Below are 27,515 nucleotides of genomic sequence, written 5' to 3' on the forward strand. Positions count from 1 at the left end.
ACTGTAACATACCACTTGTTATCTTCTGCCTGTTCTGCCGTTGAGGACGTCTTGGATTATTCCTTGTTTCCCTTTGACCTTACTGCCTTGGGTGACCCTGCTGGGAGTACGAGACTCCCGACAGCTTCGTTCAAAGGGTCATATGAACATGCAAGCCCACTCACCACGACAAGGTGATGATCCAGCGAGTGAGACATCAGGAATGGAACTGAACTGGTACATAAAATAATTCATCTCCACAAGCAGGCTGGATTTTACTGGTCTCAGATACCTATGAAGTTTAACCTGAAATTGAATCCAGTCAAGATGTGCTTTGCAGGCTCTTGAGTTTGGGAAATGAGTAGATTTCCTGTTCTTGCTGGGATTGCTCTCCCTTGGAGAGTTCAGGTATGTTGTTTGGGAGGTACTCCCTGATCTGATTTCATTTCACAATCAACAGAAATTATTCAGGAAATTGTGACATTTGAATTCCTTAACAGTGAATTTCCATTTTGCTTTTGTCCTATTTGTTCACTCCAAAAATTCTAATTCAGAATGGGTATTTTCCACAATGAGCCAAAACTTTTGTTTAGGATTATCTCTTATCCCCAAGTTACTGATTACTGAATTGGCAGTTATTAATCAACAACGAAAGGCAAAAGAGAACAGATCCCGAGAAAGGGAAAACAACAATAAAATCACATTCAAAGTAAATGTCAAGTATATAGTATATTCACAATATGAATAGATGTCTTGATTACCTTTGAAAATGCAACAATTTTTAAAGATATTGTTGCCAGGTACAATGAGTTCATTACAAAATCCATCAGGTTCCACCAGTCATGAATATAATCCTGCAGGCCGCCATCCCACATTTGTTTAATTTCACCCCAGATAAACCCTGCAAATATAGAAAGCAGTGATATAAGTTAGTTGTATGAATTGCTCAAGCTGTTGTGTTTATTTGCTTAAAATGAAATAAAAGCACATGACATTTTAAGCATGCTCAACTACAACCGTAATAACCATTACAATCTATTAGTCACATATATTGTTATTTTTCATTTGTGATTCACGTTTCCAATATATATATATGGCATAATCAATGGGAAAATTTCCAGTGCAGTCCCATGGAAGAGAACAGGAGCTGCAGCAACAACGGTTACTATTCTGCTCACCATGTACTTTGGTAGCCTAAAAGCAGTGGGGAGAAGAATTACTCTGAACTTGGCAGGCTGTGAATTCAGGTTCAAATTTATAACTGTTTTTCAAACTTTGATTTTTGACCTTTAAACAACACTTCCTGCAATTTAGCACCAGTGGTCACCTGCTGTTTAAATGGCACTTCAGAGGAACTGTATGTGATGAAAAACTCAATCACCTAAAGTGAAATTTATTGTTGGGAAATAATTGTTTTATTACTATTCACAGCAACGAACACTCATTCTGGGGAACAGCTAATAGGATGGCACTTATCAGATGTTATGCATACAGGTAGCTTTGCTTGAACAAATCAGGAAATATTTCAAGCAGCTAATAAATTTTAGTGTGGCTGATATACCTTGGAAAAAAATAGTTCTAGGGAGAGAATGTAAAGAACCTTTTAGGGTGTAATCCAGTACTGAACATCCTTCAGCTGAGGGGCTAAAGGATTTGGTGGCAACCATGGTAGATGCACTACCTCTGCCACTCCAAAAATACAGGTGAAATGGCCAAAACGGGGCAGACAAGGGTGAGATGTGGGTGGCACAGGAGAGTAAAATACTTGGATCAAATCCTATACCCTTAGAATTTTACAACAGCCACAGACCTGATGCAAAGAACTTTTCTCCTATTGCATTTTTTTAAAGAATAGGCAACTTCCCGTGCCATCACAAGAGTGTAGAATGTGAGCTCAGCATCCTGTTACAGCATATTGCTGCCATATATAATTTCCCAAAAGAGATACCATAACTCAAGATGACAGGGTGAACACAACATGAGATTTGGTTATATATTTTTGTGCACATTTAGGAGTTCTCAAGGAGGAGCCCTTAAATTCCAGCTTTTTCTCCATCACATTCACACATTCCCAAAACATTGCTAATGGTCTTTTTGATCGTCATGAATAGCAAGAACTGGAATCATTACAGCCAGGGCCAAAATAATAATGCCAAATGTATTCAGCAAAAGGACTTGGAAGTTAAGCGCATGCTTAAATCTCTTCTGTTGATTGAAATCAGTGGGTGAAAAAGAACATATGAGATGGTAAACAGCTTGGAGGAGATTCTGATCAGAAAAAGGCCAGGAGTAAAGAGAGGTCAGCACTTCCTTCCATGTAACTACTTTGTTGAAAACTGCAACCAACTGGGGCTGATTTTAGTTGTTTTTTATTTCTAAAGCGAAACTTGCCAGGACCTTATTAATGTGCACTTGCATGAAAACACAGAGTTTGACAGTCTATCTTTTGCTCTACTGGTAATCCTCTCTCTCCCCTTCATCTCCGGTAATCTAGCAAAACCAATAAACATTAACCTATATTGTCTCAATCCTAAGGTCAGTAACACAAGCAAATATTTTAGGGGAATGTCACAAGATGTTTAGTTGTATTTACAAAGAAGAATGGTAGCATTCAACATATTAATTTTAAAGTAATTTTAATTCTGAAATTAAATTAAAGTTGAAATGCCTTTCCTTAAAAATTCCTTAATCTTAAATGGAATTTTCTGTTATTGACCTAGATGGGTTGCGGATAGATTACTGAACTAGTTTATAATAGAATCATAGAATAAACTACAATGCCCTGCTGTATACGCTAGGCAATGCTAGACAATTATGGAAGAGTTATGCAAGTCAACTGAATTTTCTTTACTAATACATTTACCCAGGACCCACGGTAATATCATCCATTCGACGATGGTTGGTGGAGGTCCCTGCATGTTCAGATCTGACCTGTCAATGTGCTGAGAGGCAAGCAGCAGAAGGAACAAGAAAGTCAAGTAGGATGCAGTATGGCAGATAAATTTGATGAATGGCTTCCTGATGAACAGACCCAGTGGGCTCTTGGGAGCTATCAGGTAGCAGATAGAGAAGACGGGGAAAAGAAATCCAATGATGACGCAAGTCAACATCTTCACGGCCCAGTGGCGCCTTCTCCAGCCAGGGAACTCATCATACCAGCGAGAGGCAAGCAGTTGTTGGCAGTTTGGCTGGGCAACAAACTAAAGCAAAAGAAAAAGAACAGTCAAATCTCTCCCACCTACTACATCATTATCTGTACATTGTACCATGGCGAAGGAATTTCAGCAGGTACCGAGCTGTTTTGCCTGCCTGCCTGCCTAACGGAAATTATCTGTATGCCAATCTGAAATGGGCTCCCTTTATGACCAAATATTAAAGGTACAATAATATTGTCATCCATTGCCTCCAGTCATATTAATGCATTTTCTTCTTCTTCTTATCTCAGTGGTACAGCCATGGAAAAACCCACCTGGAGGAAATGTTCTCTTCAGTGCAACTTTTACTGAAACCCTCTCAAGGACTGGACTTAGCAACACTACTCAGCTGTCATTAGATCAACTTTCAAATTCAAATAAAAATTAAAAGAACACCAAAGTCCTAGTTGCTATGCAATTCATCTTGGGACTTAGAACACCAAATGTTCTGAACCTGCTGTGTGCGTCCATCAATAGGGCCCTGGAACTGAATCCAAAGTGGCTTAATTCGTGCAGATTTAGGTTTAGCCCAGAACTGCATACATGCACCTTTTAAGAACAAATGTTCTGTAATGGTATTAGGTTTGCCACTGTTTTATCAACCCTGACACTGCGTCCAATGCACAGAAATTAGGCAGGTGGAATTTCCCCTTTACGTCAAAGCAGCAAATTTTTCATCTTCATCATTTTTAGCTGCTAGTAGAGACACAGCAGCAGCAACTCTAAATGGAATATGCATTTACTGCACAAATATTTGCAATTTCCTCTGCAACATACAATAGCAGCCACTGATAAAGAAGCAGCAGAGAAACCACAGTTAGTGTCTTTTGTCCTGCCTAATCCCTGCCCCCACTTCATAGACATAGAACAGGCATATCCACAATTAGGATATAATGTGAACACAACAGGAATCATGAAGGTTATAACTAGCCACAGCTGAAAATAGAACATTAGACTAGATGGACCACCATTTCTGATGTTCAGGAGTGCTGATGCTGAGAATGCACAAGAAAACTCTAATATTGTGACTATCTTAAAGTGCTTCTCTTGAGGATATACAGGATGATCTATTTCCAGTCTGTGTCACTTTTACACTAATTAACAAAAAAGAAAAAAGAAAAGTATGAAAATTTGAATTTAAATACATATTTTAAAATGTATATTCTTCATTTTTAATTTCAAAAGATAAGGATTTCGATGCCTTCTAAGTCAAGAATTATGTTGCAATAGTCAGAAAATTTGATTCGCATATTAGTTTGGAAGGGGCGAATCAGGCCAGCTCATACCGGAATTTGTAAAAATTAAATCCAAAAATCTCTAGTTTCTCTTCAGAAGATAATCATAGGAACCTAGGAATCATAGGGACATGGGCAACTGCCTTATAGTGAGTCAAACTACTGGTCCGTTTTGCTCAGTACTTCATTGTCTACGCAGGCAGCAACACTCCAAGGTTTCAGGCAGAGAATATCTCCCAGAGTTTAGGGCAGGGGTCAGCAAACTTTTTCAGCAGGGGGCCGGTCCATTGTCCCTCAGACCTTGTGGGGGGCCGGACTATATTTTTTTTGGGGGGGGGGGATGAACGAATTCCTATGCCCCACAAATAACACAGAGGTGCATTTTTTTAAAAAGGACACTTTCTACTCATGTAAAAACACGCTGATTCCCGGACAGTCCATGGGCCGGATTTAGAAGGTGATTGGGCTGGATCCGGCCTTAGTTTGCCTACCCATGGTTTAGGGCAATGAAGCAAGCCCAGAGAAGGCTTGAATGCAAGTAGAAGGAAACTCCAAACAAATGGAACCAAACGCTAGTAAGTGCTCATTTTCATGTCGATTTGGTAGCATTGAAAGCAGTGGAGAAAGCATATTTTTCTGCCTTCATTGCATCTCCACTGCTCCATCCATCTGCCTCTCTCCACATGAACCCTGCATTCATCATCTGAGGCCCTTCTCTGGGTGCCCCTCTGAAGGGAGGTTGGGAGAGCGATGACGTGATAACAGGCCTTTTTCAGTAGTGGCTCCCCACTGTGGAATGCTCTCCCCAAGGAGGCACAGCTGGCAACACCACTGCGTTTTTAGCTGCCAGGCAAAACCATTTTTATTCTCCCAGGCCTTTGGCCCTAAAGGATAATTTGGTATGTCTGTGGCACCTTTTTGTGCTAATCGTTTTAGTGTGGTGGGTTGGATCAGTTGCAGTAGCATGTTATTTTTATTCTTACTTTTTAAGTCACTTTGAGACACTCTAGTGAAGAAGTGCCAAATAACTGTAATAAATAAATAAATGGCAGCTCTAGTCATTGCACACAGTCAAAGCATGGCCAACAGAAGGAAACCATTAGCGTAATACTTAAGGCTCTTTTCAGACTATTAAAACATGATGGATGGTTGAATTTAATTTAATCTACCGGATACTAATGTATTTTTAGAAACTCAATTATCTCTTCTAATTAAACATGTCAGTTGGTAGTTATTTAAATCCTACCAATTTATAATACATGCTTCAATGTGCTAGAATATAAAATCTATAGAAAGCACGGAGTAAGTCCCAGAATGCTATTACCTTACCCCTAAGAGTTTTATCAGCATGGAATTATCATTCATACAATTGTTTTTGGGTAACTATATAAATGTCAGAAATAAAATAAGTAAATAAACTAGATTTTTTGGGCAAATCTGAAATCCCTACCTTATGCTTGAGGGGCTTATTTTGTTTTCACGCTGATAGGAATAAGAGAAACTGAGACTCCAAAGTGTTGCAGGACAGTAGCAGATTTTGTGATTGTGCTTATCTGAACACATGGTTTAAATATCTATTTGGGCATATGGATTGCTTATATTAATCTGTATATTTAAATAAGAATTGATGGAATATTATTATTGTGGCTGGGGAAACCCAGCCAGATGGGTGGGATAAAAATAATAAATTATTTTTAAAAATAAATATGATGTCAGCTGAAAAGGCTGTTATCTCGCCTACCTTTTTTCTTTTTGTATTTGCAAATAAACAGATCTATTTAAAAAGAAATAAAATATAATGATTTATGCAAAGTACTGTTTTCATTGCCCTGGAGTGTGGAGGGCTGGCATTCTGCTAAATCCTGGTTGTGTGTGTCTTGTCTTTACATGTGTTTATTGTGAGAATGCATGTTTGAGGATGTGCGTTTGTGAGAGAGGCAGAGTGTGTCTTCATGCCTGGTGACTGTGTGCACTGTATATGTGTGGTGAATATGCATGTATGTGGGTGTGGGTGGGGGAGAGAGAGAGAGAGAGAGAGAGTTCACACACATACAAAATTAGCCATTCCCAGTGCTGGCACGTAGCCCTTAAAGAGGTGAGCTGACCATCAATATGACCCTCAAACCAAAAAATGTTTAGCCACTCCTGTTCTACAGTATGAACCTGGCTGATTTTGGAGATAGTTTGGGGAGGCCTTCTGACTATCTTGCTGATAACGGAGGCTTGATTTGTGGGAACATGTAATAGCACCTTCTCTCTTGCTGTACTTAGGCTCGGAATGCCATAAACAAAGGAGATCCAATTCCCTGTCTTCTTGATGTCCTTCTTTTTCTTTATGGACATTGCTTTTTTTACTTACAAACTTTATTGAAATATTTAAAAATAAATTACCAAACACCAAGTGTTGTCTTCCAAGACAGATACATGTACAGATATTAAGTCTTGTAGGCAGTCATACACGTGACATCTAAACAAGCTTGTAAAATTGTGTAAATTAGAGTATACTTCAATCTAAAGCATTAAGATAATTTATCTACTGGCTGCTGCGACTGAGACCAAAGGGAGGTTACTGTACTGTTAATAAACAATAATACATTGAAAACCAACCTCTTATCACTCTCCAAAGGTGAGTTAAGTGTTCCATATGTGCTATATTACACACATATCGGGTCCAAGTTTCTGTGGTGAGAGGGGGTGTTTATTACAATTGGAAGCAAATATTTGCCTCTTTATGTTTAATATTTGGGTTGGTATCATTTCCCATTGACAGCAGGGCTAACATGGGGTCGGGTTCAAGATGTTGCCCTATAATGGTGGATTATGAAAAAAATTGGGTGCAGAAATCTTTAAGAGACACTCCACCCACATGTGGAGGAATGTACCTTTAAGCTTATATCCTCTCCAACATAAGGGTGAGAGATTACCGTATTTTTCTGTCTATAAGACACTCCCATGTATAAAACACCCCCTATTTTGGGGGACTCAGATTTAAGAAAATGGGGGGAAACATTATCCGTGTATAAGATGCTCCCTATTTTTTTACATTATTTTTTAGAAAAAATCTAGTCTTATACACGGGAAAATGCAGTAGCTAACTTCTTAAAAAGCATAGGGGCATCCAGGGGCATCTTATAATGACTTCCTACAGTTTAGCCAAAATGGTATGCAGTGTTGGTTTAGATCATATAGAACCCCACTTGTGTTCATCAATTTGTTGGCCTAAGTCTCCTTTCCACAACTCTTTTAAGATTCTGCCCATTGCCCATCTGTAGGTTCAATAGTGTCTTATAAAGCAGAGAAGATTAATCTTTAAGCTCCATATTAGATCAAATTCCCAAAGCGTCAAACATTACTTTATTTATTAGGATCTCATGTATATCTATGACTTATTATTTTTTTCTTGTATTTTTGAATGTTTCAGTTCTTTTACTGAATATTGTCAATTGTGGTGTCATCCTGTTGTAAATGATCTGGAGTACCTGACATTGAGGCAGAAAAGTAAAACAGAAGGCCTTTAGATTAAATAAATAGTATATGAAGATGCTGGGGAATATTGTACTCTGATTTTGAGTTTGATGTCACCAAGATACTGATAATTCTAGCTCTCATTTCCATGGTATTCCAGGGAGACTAATGAGATTAGAGCTGTATAAAATTAGAGTTTGTGGTCAGAAATGACTGGGTAGGGGCAAACAAACTGGAGCTCTGTACAGAACGGGCAGGTGCTTAAGATTATGCATTCGCCTCAGATAATGTGGCTAAGATGAGAATACGTGCCCTGGAGATATTCTGAATACCTCAGAATGCAGGGTGGCTGTAATCCAAGGAAATCCAAGAAACCGGCCAAGGCTTCAGAATTGCTTGTTTTCTAGTTTGATACGTTTTTGTAAACTCCCCAAAAGTCTCCATAAATGGAAACCATCAGGCAGTCAGGAGGGGAAAAGCAGAGGATGTGAGTGTAGGTCTGTGATTAATAGCTCTAGTTGCCAATCAGGGAATCTCTTTACTTGGGGTCTCATTTAATTTCCAGTCACATTGCTAGTTCTGCTTTGCCTCATGAGTCATGCCCACACCCAACTCTGTCCTAATTAGATCTGCACTATCTGTGTCATTAATGCGAATGAGTAGAGAATGTGTGTGTGTGTGTGTGTGTGTGTGTACCCTTTTGTACATGGTCCAGAACTGTAGTTTATAAATATAAACAACCAATTAAAAAATAAGCTGGGGACGTCTATCTGAAAGGCCTGGTTTAAGAATCACAATTCATTCTTAAACCATTTCATGCCGAAATTAATTTAGGTACTGAATCAAGTACTGAAAGGAAGGTGAATGAGGCTGACCAGTTAACTTGCCTCAGTGTTTTCTGCTTGTATATAATGAAATACGTACTTAAAGATTCTACTTCTGATGTTCCAGCAAAACTAGGACCCTGGTTAGAACAAATTAACACACAACACTTATGTAATATTTTTTAAAAACTCCAACTTGTCATCGTGCTCCGCAGTTCTCGCATTCAGTAGGGAGTCACACCAACTGTGGCATTAGCCCTGGTGATTATCTAATGCTTATCAGATGGATTTCCCCTAAATTGATTTCTGAACTTTGAATTTTATTGTTATTCATGTTTTTATACTGTATTTTATGCTGCTTTTACAATTAAGTGTTTAAATTTGTTGTTAGCTGCCCCGAGCCTGTTTTTTGAACCAGGAAGGGCAGGGTATAAATAAAAAAATATTATTATTATAATTTATTATAGGTACAGTTGGCTGGCCCAGATGAGCTGTTTAATGGAGGGGAGGTACTGTGAAGCCCTACCCCCTCCATTAAATGTGGCTACAGGAGGGTTTAATGGAAGGGAAGGCATTTCACACAGCAGTTTAGCAAGCCGCTTTGTGAAGCACCTCCCCATTCTTTGATGGGGGGGCAGGGTGGGAGGGGTGCGACTCAAGAGGGAAAAGGAAGGGCTTGGAGCAAACTCTGGGGGGACAGGGGGTGGCTGGAGGCACTGGCGGAGGAAGGATTGCGCCCCCGGCAGCGCAATCCCAGTGGGGATTGTGGTTGCCCCCCCCCCTGCACTGGGTGCCACACCCCCAGGATGCACACCAGCCCCGCCCCCGCCTGTTCTCTACCCCCCCGGTGCCGGAGCATGAAGCTCCGCCACTGACTGGAGGGTGGAGGAAGGGGTGGGGGGAGGGTAAAGGAGTAGGTGAGGGTGGCAAGCAGAGCAGAAGCACCTACAGTGGTACCTCGGGTTACAGACACTTCAGGTTACAGACTTCGCTAACCCAGAAATAGTACCTCGGGTTAAGAACTTTGCTTCAGGATGAGAACAGAAATCTCGCAGCGGCGGAGCAGCGGCAGCAGGAGGCCCATTAGCTAAAGTGGTACCTCAGATTAAGAACGGATCTCCAGAACGAATTAAGTTCTTAACCTGAGGTGCCATTGTATTAATATTTTGTTAAATAACTTCCACCTCTAATCACATTTTTAGCTTGGCTTAGTGTCAAATTCTGAGTAACTCAGCCATGCATAGGCTTCTGGCAAATGATAAAGAATGTGCTAATGCAGTCCTTGAGGTTAGCTATTTACAAGTATCTCCTGCTTGCTGAATCCATTTCTCTGGTAATTAAATATTGTATCTCCTACACAGCATTATTTTCTCTTTAGGCTTTTGTTGAATAAAAAGAACATTGATCCACATTTCCGGGAAGTCAGCATTAATTTCACCACTGTTAGCAGTGGGATGGCCATTTAGACTCTGCGCAAGTTGCACAGATGCATGCCTGCTCTAGAAAGATGTGGGTGGCAAGTGGCTATTTCTTATGCACCTTTGGCTATGTGTTTTCCCAGTTCCTTTGGGTAAAGTCTGCAAGCTGCAAAGAGCTCCCTCAATAATTGAGAAGCAGCTTGGCATGGGCAAGGCATTTCCAAGACCACAATGCAGCCAGCCTTCTAAAAAGAAAAAAAAAAAGTTTAAAATAGAGAGGGGTAGGCAGGCAGCGTTTGTGCTTATTTTATGCATTTTATATCTCTCACTATTTTTTCTCTCTAAGCCATGAACAATAAAATTGCATGAAATAACAAAAAGTTCAGCAATCAAATAAACTAATAATGAAAAAGTTGACCACAATCCTGGAAAAGGGTGGCAAACAAAACAACAAAGCAACATTGATATACAGTGGTACCTCGGGTTAAGTACTTAATTCGTTCCGGAGGTCCGTTCTTAACCTGAAGCTGTTCTTAACCTGAAAAACCACTTCAGCTAATGGGGCCTCCTGCTGCTGCCGTGCCGCCGGAGCACAATTTCTGTTCTCATCCTGAAGCAAAGTTCTTAACCTGAGGTACTATTTCTGGGTTAGCGGAGTCTGTAACCTGAAGCGTATGTAACCCGAGGTACCACTGTATTACATTGAGGAAAAATTGAGTTTATTTACTTGCGGATTCAAATACGAAAGTACAGTATGAACTGTTTTGCATAGTTTAAGTATAATAAGACGGTTGTAATGGATAAAAGAATGAATGCTTGAAGCAATTACTAATGAAGAAGTTCCCCTTTTTTGGTGTCTGTGCTGAAATTTGTAACTTGTATAGCTATGAAATGATACAACAAAAAGTAATTTGTGCACAATATAAAGTAAAAGGTAAGATAAAGGACCCCTGGACGGTTAAGTCCATATAGGTGTACATGTATGCATACTGCAACAGATCCTTCTTATCAGGGCTCCCAGAAGAAGTCTCCCAGTTGCTCAGGGCCTGGAGTAGCTAGCACAGTCAATCTTATTGCCGCTGTGCTCTTTCAATAGAACAGAATATTGCCCTGGGATCAACAGGGCTTGATGCTCCACCGCTCTTCTAAAGTGGACATGTGATCCAATCTGGATACACATTAGTCAGATCGGGTGAATCAATTTTGGAATCCAAGTTCTGCAGATCCCTCCTCCACAATTTCCCATCACTATGCAAGTCAGGGAAGGGGATTAATGGATTGTCTTTGTTTTTGTTATGTATTTTGTTTTGTTTTTAATCTCATATTTTTATGTTGTGATCTGCCCTGAGAGCCATGGATGAAGGGCAGTATACAAATTTAATAAATGAAATGAAATAAAATTCCAGCCCGCTACCACGTAAGAACTGGATTAAAATGCCTTCCAAACCAGTTGTTACAAACTTGGCAACCACTTGAAAAGAGGAGCTCAGCTCAGTCTTCTTCCCAGGAACTGTTTCTTAACTGTTGCCCTCAATCACAGCTTTTCCTCAATTTGCATATTGATTCTGCTCCTTAAATGGGAGACCTTTGTATTTATGGGGTTGCTGGATAATCCACATCAGTTGCACTCTAGGATGAAAACTCAATCCTTTGCTGTCAATGCAATATAAAATTTCTGGATTTTTATTAGCAATATGCTGTTTCCATGTCGACAGTCATTTTGAAAATTCATCGAAGACACTTTTCTATATTTATTGGAATATGAACCATCCTTACAAATTTTTCCCTAACTTGCCAACTTTTAACTCCTTCCTAATTACCACATATGGTGAAACTGTTGGATCTGACTCATTTGCTACTGCTTTTTATCTACCGGTATATTGATTTTTCTCCCAGTAGGTGTTGTTGAAATCATAATTCTCTTTGTGCAGACATGTTGGAGATAAGGAGAGCAAATCAATCCTAGGTCAAGTTATTACATCTTGCTAGTATCCCACAAAAACAATGGGGCTGGAAATAGAAAGGCATACAGCACAAAGCCAAAAATGTGAAATAATTGGCACGGAGGAGGTCAACCCTGTTCCACCATACCCTGGGACAGACTCATAGACTTTTGGCACTTCCATATTAGCTATTTTCTGGTGGGATTCCATCACATACTGTTATATCTAGCCCTGACCTGGTACCAGACATGAGGTCCTTGAAGGATCAACCAGACACCCCACAGGTCAAGAACTTTTGAGGAGCTAGCAGGGTCCTGTGAAACCAATGCCGAGTATCTCCTTGAGGGGTCCTCCAGGTTGGGACCCGCTGGAGAACCCCTGGAGCTATCAGAGGAGGAGGTAGCACCACCCATCAGTTCTCAAGAACACTGGTGCTAAAATATTTGGGTCAAGGCTAAAGAAAACATTACAGTATGCATCTATGGACCCAAAGTCAGTAGTCTACTGATTAGTAAGGGGTATACACATGAGTATGCAACTAACATCAACTGTGGTCAGGCTGTGGTCCAGGAGGCCAGAGTACATAATGTCTCCTTCCCGAGTTTTTCATTTGCTGGAAACAACACAACCTTGTTTCTAAGTCTAGTTCCCACGGCTTGATGAACTTATGATACTGACCTTGGACTGTTTCCTAGACCGATTCCCTGTGCTTGACCTTGGTTTGTTTGGACTGTGCTGCACCGCCAACCCTGACTATTCTGTTGACTAATTTGGTGAAAGGCTTATGCCTCCTGGGATTGGGACCTTAGCCCCTGAGGATACGCGCTGTTTTTACTGATGTCATTGTTACTGAGGATTTGTCCTCTTAATGGTGTTGCATTAGTCACAAGTGCTCCCACATTAAAGTTGATTTGTACTTTTAAAACTGATGAGATGGTCACATGGCATAAGTAGCAATCTGTGCATGATCCATAACTTTTGGCACATATCATTAAACTTTTCATACCAGAAATGTTTCCTTTTTTCTTCTTTAACTACTGATGTGCTATGGTACTATGGCAATGTGCCGAATTGAAGTTGCTTCTTTGTGAAATAGCTACTCCCACATGCTTCCTGTTGATGCTGTTTTTGTGGAACCGAGTGAAGGTTTAGCACAGTAATCACAGCCTGAATATTAAAACTGTAAAAGTGGAAGTATGGTGCTGGCATGCTGCCATTCTGCAAATAACTTGTACTTAAAAGGGGGTGGGGGAGAGATAAAATTGCTGCCCACCTGCTCTTTTTTGCTGCTTGCTGGCAGCTATGGTGGCTCAACTTATGTCGGGAAGGGGTCAAAGGGAAGCTTTGTGACTGGCTCAGCCTCTTAAGGTTTTGTTTTGCTCAGAGATGGGTGTATGCTTAAACGCAGAACAATGTGGTGGCTGTGTGTGTGCAGAGCAAGAGAGAAACTAGAGAGGTGATTGTGTGCCACTGCAACACAGAGGCAACTGACGATTTATGTATTTTCCTCCTTCTTTCCCAGCTCCCTTCCTTCCAGATGTCAGATCTTTGCCCAGCTACAGGGCACAGGGAGGGAAGAAGAGGAGGATCAGACTTCTTGCTGCAGACTGAGAGAAAAGAACAGCTGTGCTACTGCTGGTGCTTGGAAAAAGCACAGTGATATGGTAGCATGGTATCATACAGCACAACTAACTTCTACTTTTGTAGAGGGGGAGGGTCAATAGGGTGGATGGTGAGGGTGCAAAAAATGGCCTTGGAATTGCTGGAGGATGCCAGTGCAGAGTCTATAACGCAGGAGTATTGGAAAACATTAAAGTAGCAGGAGGAGGATCAGACAAATACATTATAAATCCACATTGAAAGTGTATAATGCTTATTGCTGCATAAACCTCGTATAAGACATCTGTCTGGAGTTGCTCAGACTGGCAAATTCAGGTTGTGCAACTCAAGTTGTTTGGGAGGTTGCATGCAACAAGTCTGCTTCCCCCAAAATTCAGGCTTCTCGCAAAAATAAAAATAATGCAAAGTTGCACTGGGAAGCAATGGGATGGCACTTGCTTTGATACAACATCATCAAACCTCCCCGCAAGCCAATTGGAATGAATACTCATTAAATGGCCAATATCATCTACTCTCCCTGCAAACAAATCAGGATGTATGTTCAATAAACAGATATTCTGGAAGTGTCCTTACAAAAGAGGAAATCATTTTTTTTAAAAAAAATTATGGCTGAATAAATTGGATAGCAGTGTTTCATTGCATAAATCAAGCTTTATGAATTAAATTCTTCACACGCTACATTAAAGGCAGATGGAATGGACTCCACAAAAAATAATCTAGGGTTCTTCCAGAATTCTCATGTGATGGGATTCTGTATAAGCAGAAAATGGCTACATATTCCTAATTGATCTACAAATTGTTGCAACAGATGAGCTGTTTGGATAGAAACAGGCAGGTTAATCCAAACAGAGATGCAGGCTGAGATTCACTCAGACAGCCACCCCTCCTGGCTTGTGTGTTTCTCATTGGAGCTTTTTACACTCCCTCCACACATACTTTTGAACAGTCTCTTCCCACTACGGGTTAATCACAGACTGCTGTGAGAATATGCCTCAGTTTTAAAGGAATTTTATTGCTTGGGATGATGGAGTGGCATTAGAAAAGTACAATTCTAAAAGCCCACTTGGGGCTGCAGAATTGGTAGTCATGTGGTTCTTGGAATCTTAGCCATAATTAGTTTCCTCCTCCCTACAGTCTGATTTCAGGTAACAGCTAATTAAAAGGCAAAGGATGCCATCTGTTAAAATGCAGCTTGAGGAAATTGCTCAGCTTCGACAAAGTATCAAAGACCAAATGAAACCTCTGCAATATCACATTTGTTATGATGGCTTTCTAACTTGGTTATACTTTTGTTATAAAGCATAAAATGTTAAGGTGGCACAACCAAATAAGCAATGCACACGCATAACTAAATATCATCTTAGAACTGTTTCTTTAAATGAACTCTGCTTTAAAAATATTTGTATTTATGTTAGCTATTTGTCTAAAAATCCTAAAAAAAATATTCTCATGTTACACAATAAATTATCTGAGTAGAACCATGTGCTATGAGGCAAACAGGATACCCTAACCCTGTGTTTACATTGTAATACTGAAGCTCCATGATTTGCAAACAGTATCTTCCTGCACCTATCTTCACATGACTTTCTAGTTATAAAGAATTATTTTTACTTAGTTATTAAAAATTATATACCACTTGATTGTAAAAAACAAACAGACCTCGAGGTGGTTTACAAAAAAACTATTATCAGTTAAAAACAACTATTAAAAGCATTCAAAAATAATTAAAATCAATGCTAAAGGGTGTGATTAAAATATCAACATGTGGAAATTCATCAGTTATGATAAAAAAATAACTCTGAATCAAACAAAACAGGCTATCATCTCAAGCATCATGTGATTAGCATGGTGATCCAAATCCCTTTATAGACTAATTGGCTGGAGTTAGTCTCACTCACTCAGTGGCTGAAGCAGAAAAATCAGAACTTTCTGAATGAGTCTAAGAGGTGATAAAGGAGGTATTGCTCCGTGTAGTGGTTCTAGGGGTTGCTCGTGCGTAAGCCAGTGCAAACACCTCACTGGGCTGCCTGAGTGAACCTTTTCTGTCCGGACAGCCACTCACCCGTGGCTGTCTCAATTGCTGGCAGAATCTGTCAGTGGGCGTTTCTTAAACTTCTTCCAGCAAAGAAGCTCTTTGACGCCTAGTCTCCTCCTACTCTCTCTGCGCGAAAGCCTTCTGCGCAAGGAGGGCGTAGGCAGCGGAGGACCCCTACTCTCCCCGCTGGTCCCCGGCAAGGAGTCATGGGACCGCCTCGCTGCTTCCCCCATCTGCCCCCCTTCTCCACTGGTGCTACGCTGATTCTCTTCCCCAGAAGATGGGCTGCCTCTCCCAATCCCGGGACGCTCTCTGGAATCCCTCTGGATCTTGCTCTCTCCCTCCAGCACTGATGGCAGTTCCCTGACACTCCCCTTGAGAACTGAATTACTGCATTCCTAATAATATTTTTTATATTTCTTCTTTATGCTTTTCAGCTTCAGTAGGTAAATTATTTGGCGTGGCCAAGTCCTATACCTATTTATTCAAAAATAGGTTCCATTTACTTCAGTGGGACTTATTTCTACTAAATGTGCATAGAATTTTCTAAGGCATACTTGCAACTATAGTCGTACCTTGGTTTTTGAACAGAATGTGTTCTGGAAGTCTGTTTGACTTCCGAAATGTTCAGAAACCAAGGCACTGCTTCCAATTGGCTGCAGGAGTGTCCTGCAGCCAACCGGAAGCTGCGGAAGCCACGCTGGATGTTCGGCTTCCAAGGCAAAATTCTCAAACCGGAACACCTACTTCCGGGTTTGCAACATTTGAGTTCCAAGTTGTTCGTGAACTAAGCTGTTCGAAAGCCAAGGTATGACTGTATCAGACTTATAGAAGACATCTGAAGACAGCCCTGTTTAGGGAAGTTTGTTTTTAATATTCTGTTGGAAGCCACCCAGAATAATTTTACTATTATTATTTCAAAGTCGTTTTGTTCTCATTGAATTACTGCACTATTGTGGCTCAACCAAGAGGAACGTAACCCTCCTAAGTAAGTTGTTCATGACCAGCACCTGATGTGAAGGCTGGAGTCAGAGTGGTAGCTGAAGCAGGGGCTGAGCCAGGAACCTCTAGGGCTGAGCCAGGGAGTTCCAGAACAGGACAGAGGGAGCTAGAAGAACATTAATGAGCTCAAAAGGGAGCTGTTAACCTAACGAAGGTTCAGAGTAGACCCAAAGAATTGCACAGTCACCACCAGGCTCCTCCTCTAACAGGTTCTTTGCTGGGTCATTCCTTGAAGCTGGATTCTCACCCAAGTAGATCCTGGAAATAAAGCACTCTTCCTGCAACTCTGGGCTTCCTGTTTGGTTCTGCTGCCATCTTTACTCATGAGAGCTGGAGGGGGAGAATCAGAGATTGTGGCAGAGCTTGGCATGGGGTCCTTGGGCAGCCTAAGTTAGACATCTCTGATGTGGGGTACTTCAGGCTGCCTTTGGATTACCTCCAAGTCTTCAGTTGGAAGAGAGTCTGTAGGGGTCCAAGACTCTTCCCTCTGAAGGGATCTCACTAGTGTCTGGGTCAGATAGGTTCCTACCAGTAGTCTCCATTTCCCCACCCATTTCCCCACAGCGCCATCAGTCCAATTTCTGTACCTTCACTGATTTGATTATCATTATTACATCATCATGAAAGCCTCATTTACAGGAAGCAACTATTTGCAGTAATGCACATTGCTGCTTGTGGAGGAATTCTAGGCTGTAAAATGAACCAGAAAATACTTCTGTCTTTCAACAGAGCTTAACGTCAGGCAGATCTACTAACAGGATTTTTTTTTCAGGAGAGAACATGAGCAGCAGTACTTCTGGATTTCTTATATGCTGCAGTATTTCAGTTTCTTGTATCACAAGAGCCTAATAACCAAATGTGCCCATTATTTTTTTTAAATGAGACAATATGGAGAACAAAAGAACTTGACAGCAATTTGTCTCATTTGATGGGTATATCATCTATCTCATACATTATTTCAATTAAATCAGAAAAATATTCTTCTATACGCTTACCTCTTTTTGACGGTACTTAATTGCCAGTTTGAGTCTTGCAAGTTCATTACCATTCTGCTCTTCTATTAGACTGTTATCATCTCTGTAGTTAAGAATAATTTCAAGTTCCCTGGAACTCCGTGTCTGATCCAAGAGGTCTTTTGCAAATTGCTTGCATTGCTGTGATAGTTCTTCATATTCAGATTTAAACTCATTCTCCACTTTGCTCAGTTCCTGAAGTTCCCAACTTAATTGGAAAGCTGTAAGAAAAGGATCCTCGCTTGACAGGGAAATCAAAGACGGACTTGAAAGAGCTCTGTAGATATTGAGCCTGGATCGGGAATGGCGAAGGCTGTCCACATCTGAGCTAGAGACACACTCCACACAGTTACAGCGGACTTCATGCGGTCTGGGAACAGAAACACCTTTCTGTACTAAAAGTTTTACGATCTCATAATTGTTTGTATGGGCAGCCAGGATAATGGGTGTGATGTCTGGTGTAAACTCTGAGAATTGTTTATCCAAAAGAATGGGTGGTACCTGTGGGGAGGAAAGTGAATACAGTTATATTGGATAGGTGTTATCTGTAGCTCAAGGTACAAGATATCAAGGTATAATCATACGAGGACTTATCCTTTTGGGTAGTACAAACCCATCCAGAACACAACTGAACTGGATAGATTACCTACCTGCCAACAACATCTCCATCTTATCTGACCTACACTTTATTTGCTGCCCTCCAGTGACTCAGCTATTGATTAAGCTCTTCCAATGTACTGCCTGAATCTGATGAAAATGAGAAATAGAGCTGGGTGCTATCCACATGCAGATGATACCAAATCTACTCCTTGCACAATCTGGTTTCCTGACCACATGGAAGCCTATGTGCACTCATCTCTATGTAAGGAGGCTTCCCCTTTGCAGACATCTTCAGTCAAATGGGTGGCAGGGTCTATGGCCCTGAGGTCAGGATGTCCGGCTTCCCCTCTTCATATATTGCTAACATCTAAAAGGCTTGCTTTGACTGGAGAGAATCTATCCCAGTCTTAAATGAGAACTTAAAAGAGAGTGAGAGGAAAGACGCTAGGCTGGCTGCTCTTTTATTCCTCAATTTCATTATTTTTGCATTCCCTGTTTGTTCACCTTCTTAGTGTCGCCGTAATTATTTCTGAGATATCATTACCTTCCTCCCCCAAAAAGACAAATACTTGTTTTGTACTTCTTATTTAGCTACTGTAATACTGTATATAGTCTGGAAACAAGTATTGTCTCCTGATAATACTCCTATCATTTCTATAAGGAAGAACAGAACCTGGCTTTGTCTTTTTACAGTAATTGCTCCCAACAAGTGATGAGAGAAATAAAACAGTGTGAGGAGGGTTTTTGTTTTGTCAGTAAATACAGAACGGAGGAGACTTGATACGTTTTAGAAGCAGCTATTTATAGTGCACAGGTGCTATTTTTAAATCACTTACTGATGGTGTGAATATGAAATGATTCTCATAGATACAATCCTGCATTTCCCTCACTATTTGCTTGAATGGACCTCTGCCCAGTCATGACAGAATTCCTTTCATTCCTTTTCCATACCTGAAAATCCCCCAACCACTCCCAATTAAACTTAGGCTGGTTCTTAGCTAAATTCACTTTAAATTCAGCTATTTCTCCATATTTGTAAGCATTTACTTCCATTTAGGACCTTCAGACTTTATTCCACTTATAGTTTCTTCTTGTCTCACTACTGTTACTAATGGTTCAAGAAATACTATCAGTGAACTAGGGAGGGAGTAGCTTTGCCCTGTTCCTCCTTCTGTCTTGGGAATTTCCCTTTTATTAGGAACATTGGTGCTGGCATGGTGTATATCATGTCCACCCATTTACATAGGATAAAGCTTTTAAATCTGACTTAAGCTTTCCTTGTAGCTAAAAGAAAATGCAGGCAGCTGCCATATATTTTCAATTGCATAAAAGATCCTCTCCCTGGCCTGAGTTTTGGTTGCCCCTGATTTCCTCTATGGTCTTGCAAAGAGTTAAGTCTTCCACCAGGTGCACATCACTGTATACTGTGTCCCTATGAGGAGCTCCTTGAAAAAAATAAAGGTCTCTTATGAACAGCTCAACAGTTTCTCTAGGCTTCAGAGCTCTTTGATAAAGCAGGCCCTCTCAAAGAAGACTGTTGGCTCATAGTCAGCAAAAGTAAATTTTTATAATTTATAAATGTTGCTGGCTTTTTGCCTGTAACATAAAGAAATGAACTTCGGTTCAAAATTCCTTTGCTGTGAGGCAAAAAGAAGCATTTTTCCCCTTGTTCATGACATACTGCAGGGTTACTAAAGCTGAAGATGTCTGACACACTGCATGTGATTTGGCTTGTTTTTCAAAGCTCTACAAGTTTGAAACTTAACTTCTCTGGCACCATACCAGTGAAGGTCATAGAACATCAATCAGCCATGTTCTTCACTGTCTCAAAGGAACAGGGACAAAAGAACAAAAGGAAATTCTCATCTCAGTCAAAACTGCACCTTGACCAAGCCATAGAATGGTAATTTCTCCTCTCAGTTAACAATGCAAGTCTTTCTCCTCATTATATTTGCCTTTGAAACAATGCAGATTATAGAAATGTTTTTGGGAAACTGTGAGTGAGTACTGTGTCAACTCTCATGCTCTGTAAGTTGTCAGAAAGTTGTTGGGGCATTTCAGAAATCGTGGTAAAAAGAACCTAAATGTGTTTAACCTAAATGTAAAGCTGTAGAGAAAAGAACACACTCCCCCTAGTGGTGGAAGAAAGTACAGAGCAAAGTAGCATCTGAACCCAGCATGCCACACTTACTTGAATGGATAGAGTTGCACTCTATGTTTTAGCGTAACTACTAGAATAAGTTGTTGTTAATTTATATACAGTACAGTCATACCTTGGGATAAATACGCTTCAGGATAAGTATTTTCGGGTTGTGCTCCACGGCGACCCGGAAGTAATGGAGCGCATTACTTCCAGGTTTCACCGCTCGTGCATGCGCATTTGGTCAAAATGACATCACGTGCATGCGCGGAAGCGGCGAAACCGACCCGCGCTCATGCAGATGCACAGTTGCGTCTTACGTTCTGTTCAGAATGCGAACGGGGCTCCGGAACGGATCCCATTCGCATCCTGAAGATCTCAGGGCAATTCACAACATAAAAGAATAAAAGCACAAATATATATATACTCCAATACAAGGACCACTTGGAACAATGCTGAGGCCCAGCAGTGGACCATAGCCCATGGTTTGAGAAACACTATTCTCGGGGTTTTGTGATAGTGGCATAAGCAGTAGGGGTGACAGTGAAGCCTGCATATTGGAGGGGTTGGGGAGCCAGAAAGGCCTTGGGTTGTCATTGGTTCAGCTGCTCTAATTCTAGAGAAGGTCAGGGCAGGCAGAAAATCCTTATGCAAAGAAGAGAAGTAGAAGAGGCAGAAGCCTAGAATGAAAGGGGAAGGATGCAGAAACATGAGTGGGAAGAGAAACTGGGAGAAAAAACAAGCTGAGGAGGGATGTACAAGGCTGAACCACAGAGTTCAGCACATTGTTTCACAGATTTGAAGTATCGGGCTGCAATACTTCTAGTCAGATTGTAACATGTTTGGCAACAGCTTATGATGGGATGGATTCTTCTCCCTCTTGCTTTTGCCTCTTAGGACAGATGTTTCCATTTGTAAGGTTAAGGGTCAATTAATGTTTTAGACTCAATATAGGAGCAGAAATGAACCCTGAGACTAGTTTGGAATAACATTCTAAGTTGGGAACCAAAACATTCCATGTTGGTTTACAAGTTTAGAACTCACCATCTGATATTTGTGTGATGCCTTAGGATTGTAAAAATATAGACTTCTAGTGTATTATGCCTGCTGTAACTTTGCAAATCATAATACTGACAATCACTCAGTATTTGCACAGCAAACCATTATAAGCAGTATATAAACCTTGATAAACTACCGGTACTGTAAATGCCATTGTATTCCTAATTATTTTCTTCTTTATCTTGCTCTATTTCAGTGTATTGTTATTTCAACCAGTATGAACATAAAATATTCCTTTCTCCCTTCTGGTCATAATAACGCATTAAATTACAGACTGGTCAGCACATTGCAATGTGAATTGGTATATTGTGGTTGCCATGGGTGTAAGCAAGAAAGTCCTGGGTTGAAATGTCAGTTGATGTAGTAGTAGAAGAAAAGTCTCCAAACTTTTTTCTATGGGCACATTTAGAAATCTAAGGAACTGTTGCAGGCACACCACAAAATAGTAGCAAATGTCATCCACCTCTCCTAAAAAACCCTGGGCACCACCCAAGGGCAAAACTGAATAAATTCCAGATTTAAAAAAATGAAAGGGTCACCATAGTCACCATATTGGGGATTCCCGAATTATAAACTCACTAGTGACCTGCCATGAGATCTTATGATGAAGGGCAGTATATATAATAATAAAAATCATAACAACAACAACAACAACAACAACAACAACAACAACAATAGCAGCAGCAGCAGCCTTGGAAAAGACACTAGCTCTCAGCCCCCACTCCCACTTCCATCTTTAGTATTGAGTTAATATAGGTTTTTTTCTAAAGTTAATTTTTAGCATATATTTAATGTGTACATTCTCCTAGGAGTTCACAGCAGCATACAGGTCTTACCCTCTTTTAGCTTAACAATATTCTTGTGTGCTAGATTTAGGCTGAGATGTTGCTGCTGACCAAAGATCACTCAGTATTTTTGTTTCACATTTAGCCTGAGGGTGGTTTTGTGCAAATTAGTTTCCCTCACTGTGGTGTTTGGTTGGTTCTAATAAATCAAAGGTATTGTGTGAGTTCTGCTTTCAGGATATGCAGATCATCAAGGAGATTATGACAGCAGAGAACAAAGTGGACCCACATGAACCAAGCAAAGGCAACATTGGGACAAGCAATCTGGTTAGTACAACCAATCCAATTTATTCAAAGAAGTGAATCACACCACACTAGACAGGGCAGCAGAAAAACTAGCAGACAGCAAGAACCAGAGTAGTCCATCAGTATTTCTAACTAACATCTGTATAATGAACTAGTGCTACGGGAAAAGGAAAAAAATTATCCCCTTTGACAATCCATCTTTAGTCACAAAGTGATAGCTGGGTTCCCAAACCTTTACTTGAAGTAGACAAGAACCACAGGCACAGTTTAGCCCTAAATTAGTTTGAGGTGTTCAGTTTGTTGAATTGTTTGCATAGATATCTTAGGAAGTAATTCTGGCAGGCAACTGACTACACTGAGAACTAGAGTACTAATCTGATTGGCTTCAGGTTTATGCATGTTTTTTTTCCCCATACAGAGAAACTCGTTAGTTTTAGCAATTCTTGCAAGTCCACCCACCTCGCAAAATTGACATAGGCCCTGGAGCTCTCATTATCTTGGAAATTTCAGGAAAGCAGCTACAGGCAGCTAAAGGTATATTTGAGCGCAGAATGAAGACTGAAAACAGTTTCCCTTCTCCCTGTCTGTGTAATGTTGCTAAACAGTTTGACATCTCTGCCTTTGTCACTTGCAGCAGAGTAATCCCACAAGCAAGGGAAATACAAGTTCTGAACCATGTGCTTTAATTCTGTGCATAGTAGACATTTAAATAATTCAAGCTTCAAGAGGTCAAATTTCTAGAGAAGAGGTGCTGTAGAAATGTAGAGTCATGATTTGCCCAGGAGATTGTGATGCAGTATATAGCATATAGACTGTTCCCAAAGTCTTGTAGGAGGAGCATAGCGAAAGAAGACAAATACATTGTCATTATTTATGTGTCCATGTTCATACATCTGCTGAATTTAAATGGGTCTGTATATCTGGATGTGACTCACAGTCTCCTCAATTATGATTGTTTCCCTGGCATAACATCATAAATAAAGACCTATCTGTCTTAGTGTGAAGGGGGAACGTTATTGACATTCCAGAGAGCATTCTCAGATAGGGTTGTCAGAATGAAGTGTTCTTGTTTTGCTTTGCAATATTTGCAGTCACATTCTTCTAAAAAGGAAGGCTGAATTGAAATACAGAGTGCAGCAGCAAATAAACCCTGTTTGGTATTCATGATAAGGGAGATCAGGGGCACAGAGTTATGCCTCAGTCCCTGGTGCATCCCTTTTGCCCTGTTTATAGCCCTCCGTGAGTTGGAGGACAAACCTCTAAAGCAGGGGTTCTAAACTGTGGAGGGAACCTCTAAGAATATAGGAGGTGCCCCATTTCACAATTCTGCCCTCAAGCACATGAAGGGCTGAAAACAAGAACATGACATGGTGGAGGGAGGTGGAGCTTCAAAATGTTGTCCCAGTTCTCCCTCGTGCCATTATTTCTGCAGAAGCACACATATAAGGCTTTAGTCTTTCACCCCAAGGTGTCTGCAATTTTTCTAGCAATTTCCAAGATGGTTGTGGAAGCTGATTTGAGGGTAATCCCAATTATGGAGGGAGCCTGTGTGGGCATCTGTATTATGTGTGCATCAGGTAACATGCTCAGCAGCAATTTCTCACGGTGGTTAGGAAAAATGCCATTAAGATTAAAGCAATCATTTCTGACCATATGCATAATTGCCCAGTCTACATCTGCATTTATTCAGTTTCAACTATATACTGCAGCTGATTCATGTAGCCAAAAATATACAGTGGTACCTCAGGTTAAGAACTTAATTTCTTCTGGAGGTCTGTTCTTAACCTGAAACTGTTCTTAACCTGAGGTACCACTTTAGCTAACGAGGCCTCCCACTGCCAGTGCACCACTGCCGCGCGATTTCTGTTCTCATCCTGAAGCAAAATTCTTAACCCGAGGTACTATTTCTGGGTTAGCGGAGTCTGTAACCTGAAGCGTCTGTAACCCGAGGTACCACTGTATTGTGCAAATCAGCCTTTAATTGATTAGCAAATGTAGGGCTCTTTTGGAAGAAAATTCTCTTTGTTTACTGTGCCTATACAATAATAATAATAATCTTAAATTTCTTCATTTCTATTTTTTTCAAAGTATTTTCCTCTGGTAATCATCCTCAAAAGTAGCACCAGAGGTATACTGTTTCTGAGCATATTGATTCATTTAGATTCTCTGGCTAGTAGCCACTAACTGTCCTCCAGCTGCTTTTTAAATTATTAATGTGGCTATGTTTTTGGACATCACTTTAAAAAAGGCTAAGGCAAGATAAATTTGCAGAAGGTTGGCAGATATCTAATGAATATAACAAGGGGTTAAGTTTATTTCATAAACCTGACAGTTCAGAAGTCAGGTTTGATGAGGATAGATAAATTTTTATTTAATACTAGAGATCGCATGCCTGTCAACTCCACTTGCCAATTCTCTTGCCGTTCCCCATCGCATTAAACCCCTAGGGCTTGCCCTTCTCACCCCATGCAACTGTAATGCTTGCTTTTCACCTTCTTAAGCCCATTTGTGAAGCCATGTCTATTTTATTGCCCCACCAACCCATCCCTCCTTCTTCCTCACCTTTTGTGCAACACCCCCACCTCTTGTACACAAGCCACCTTCATGGTGATCTCCTGCATCTTCCTCTTCTTGCACACTGCGATGAATACTAACCAACCTTTTCACCTTCTGCCCAATTATGAAGTCACCATCCCCTCCTATTCTGCAGACCCTGATTTCATCTCAACACCCATTCTTGTGTCTACTACTCCCTTTTTCCCACCTTCTTTGCACCCCCATTTTCACCCCTTTCCCTTCTTCCCCCCTCTACTAGCTTTTCTCAACTCTTCCTTCTACATAGATCATCCCTGTTTCTATGCCTTCTCTCTCCTGTTCTGCAACCCCTTTGCTGACGTACAGCATGATCTATGTTACTGTATCTGTAAGATTAATAGAACCTTAAAAGCAAGGCTGTTTGTTAGCTTGTTCAGTTAGAGAAGGTTAAGTTCAGTTGATGGATGTTGTACATCAGAGGCACCGAGTTCCAACCGACATTGGGGGCCTTGTCATGTGCATGTGATGTCAGGGGCAGACTTTGGTAATATGGGGTCCTGAGCAAGGACAAAATCTTGTGCACTCACACCCAAATATTTCTTATTTTTGCAATAATTCCTTTGGTAGAGTTGCTTTTTTATGGATCTTCTCAGTAGGTCCCCATGTAAATATAGGCAATATTGTTATTGTTGTTTTGTGCCCCCTCAGCTCGGTGCCTTGCGAGAGGGAATTGCCTGAACTGTTCTAAATCCACTGCTGGCAGAGCACCCATTTCATGTATATTTCCTGGTACTAGGGAATGATCCTTGTTATCAGACAGCAACAGCATGTGTGTGTGCACGCGCTCATGGGTTTGTGTGTGAAATCCATATTGTGTGATCTCCCCAATCAGGACCAGCAGAACACAGCTAACTTTCTGCAGTAAACATTAGGCTGTCTGTAGGTTAGTGAAACAGCAGGAGTAAGTGTACTCTAATTTTATGTTACATCACATTCCCATGACAGCCATTTTGTGTTATGCCATGCCTCTGACAGCCACTTGGTGACTTACAACATTTTGACAAAATTCACTGTCCTATGGCTGTAATAAAGATTCTTCTTGTTGTTGTCAAAATTCCTAATGTGCCCTTTTGCCCAGAAAAAGTTGGCAACCCCTGTTCCAGGTAATTGGGCATGACTTTCGACAGCAGTCTAGCATATTCTACAGCTTTTTCAGATTCCTGGCATGCACTCATCTCCTCTTTTACATGTGAATATACACATCCCTCATTTTCTCTTTAAAAATAAAAAATAAATAAACCCTGCTACTGCAGACATGTTGGTATATGCCCTAAGTTTGCTGTCTTTGCCACATGAAACGGATTCTGTCAAGGGGAAAATAATGTGTGATCAGCTGGGCAATATTTGACATGCAAAGTAGTTAATTTCTTACATTATCACAACTCCAGTTGCCAGCAGGATGTGCGAAAAGCATAACAAAGAGAAGATAATTGAATTCCAAAAATAATGCATATTCATCAGGAGGCCAACTAGTGGATAATCTTCATCATAGCTGTGCTTTTCACCACTATAGAAACCATTGTTATGTTGCCCTTGAATAAGGAATCTGTTTAATTTGTAATGAGGACTGGCTCCAAAGTTGCTAATTTTCTATTTAATGTTGTTGACCCATCTTCAAAAATAAGAACAGTAGGTCAAGGGATTTTGTAGGGATTTTACAAATGGATGTAACATTATCTTCCTGCTGAATGGATTTGTATTTTACTGGGTTTTTGTTGTTATTGTGATGGGTTTGTGGGTGCTTTGACTCCCCGAAATGCCTGTGTCTAATAGCTGCTGGGTCTAATTGGTGTTGGGAGTTCAAACAATGCTTGGAGTATTGAAATGGGCTGCCAGATGCTGGATTTAGGAAAAATATAGGCCAAACTAGCTTTCCCATTCAGGAAATCACCTGGGAGAAGAACCATCAGGAAGAACAAAGGGAAGGTGAAGAGCCATTAGGAAGATATAGGCTGTGCCAGACAGCAAGGGGATGGAGCCCCTCGTTCCATGGAGTAATAGCAGAGCTGAGTTCAGGATTGCGGGGTGATTATGTGACCTGGGGGGAAAGTGGTTGCAGTCTGTTAAATGCGGCAACCTGAAGGGGGGACGGTCAGAACACAATATGAACTGACAGTTTGAATCCAAGCCTGCAGCAATGGGAGATACAGGACCCTCTTAAAGTGCAATGCTGGAAGCCCCCTCCCAATCCACATCATAGCCTCAGGTTGTATATATGTATAAACTATATATAGTTTATATATATATATATGCCATATATCAAAAGCACACCACAAAGTCTCCGCTGTGTCTCATTTCCAAA

General features: G+C 40.7%; 1 protein-coding gene across 2 annotated transcripts in view; it reads right to left on the reverse strand.

Moving 5' to 3' along the window:
- The window catches only part of TRPC4 (transient receptor potential cation channel subfamily C member 4), a 59,739-nt gene that overhangs the window by 12,892 nt on the left and 19,332 nt on the right, over window positions 1-27,515 (reverse strand). Inside the window, exons 3-5 of one of the 2 annotated variants that reach the window (XM_083419640.1) lie at window positions 17,711-18,229; window positions 3,011-3,179; window positions 741-880 (exon numbers count right to left, since the gene is read on the reverse strand). In XM_083419640.1, the coding sequence (XP_083275766.1) occupies window positions 741-880; window positions 3,011-3,179; window positions 17,711-18,229 (828 nt within the window). Of the gene's footprint in view, window positions 1-740; window positions 881-2,842; window positions 3,180-17,710; window positions 18,230-27,515 lie in introns of both variants that reach the window. The other variant, XM_083419639.1, reaches the window with a different exon arrangement.

This window comes from Podarcis tiliguerta (genome assembly GCF_965153285.1).
Source record: "Podarcis tiliguerta genome assembly, chromosome: 17".
NCBI lineage: Eukaryota > Metazoa > Chordata > Lepidosauria > Squamata > Lacertidae > Podarcis > Podarcis tiliguerta.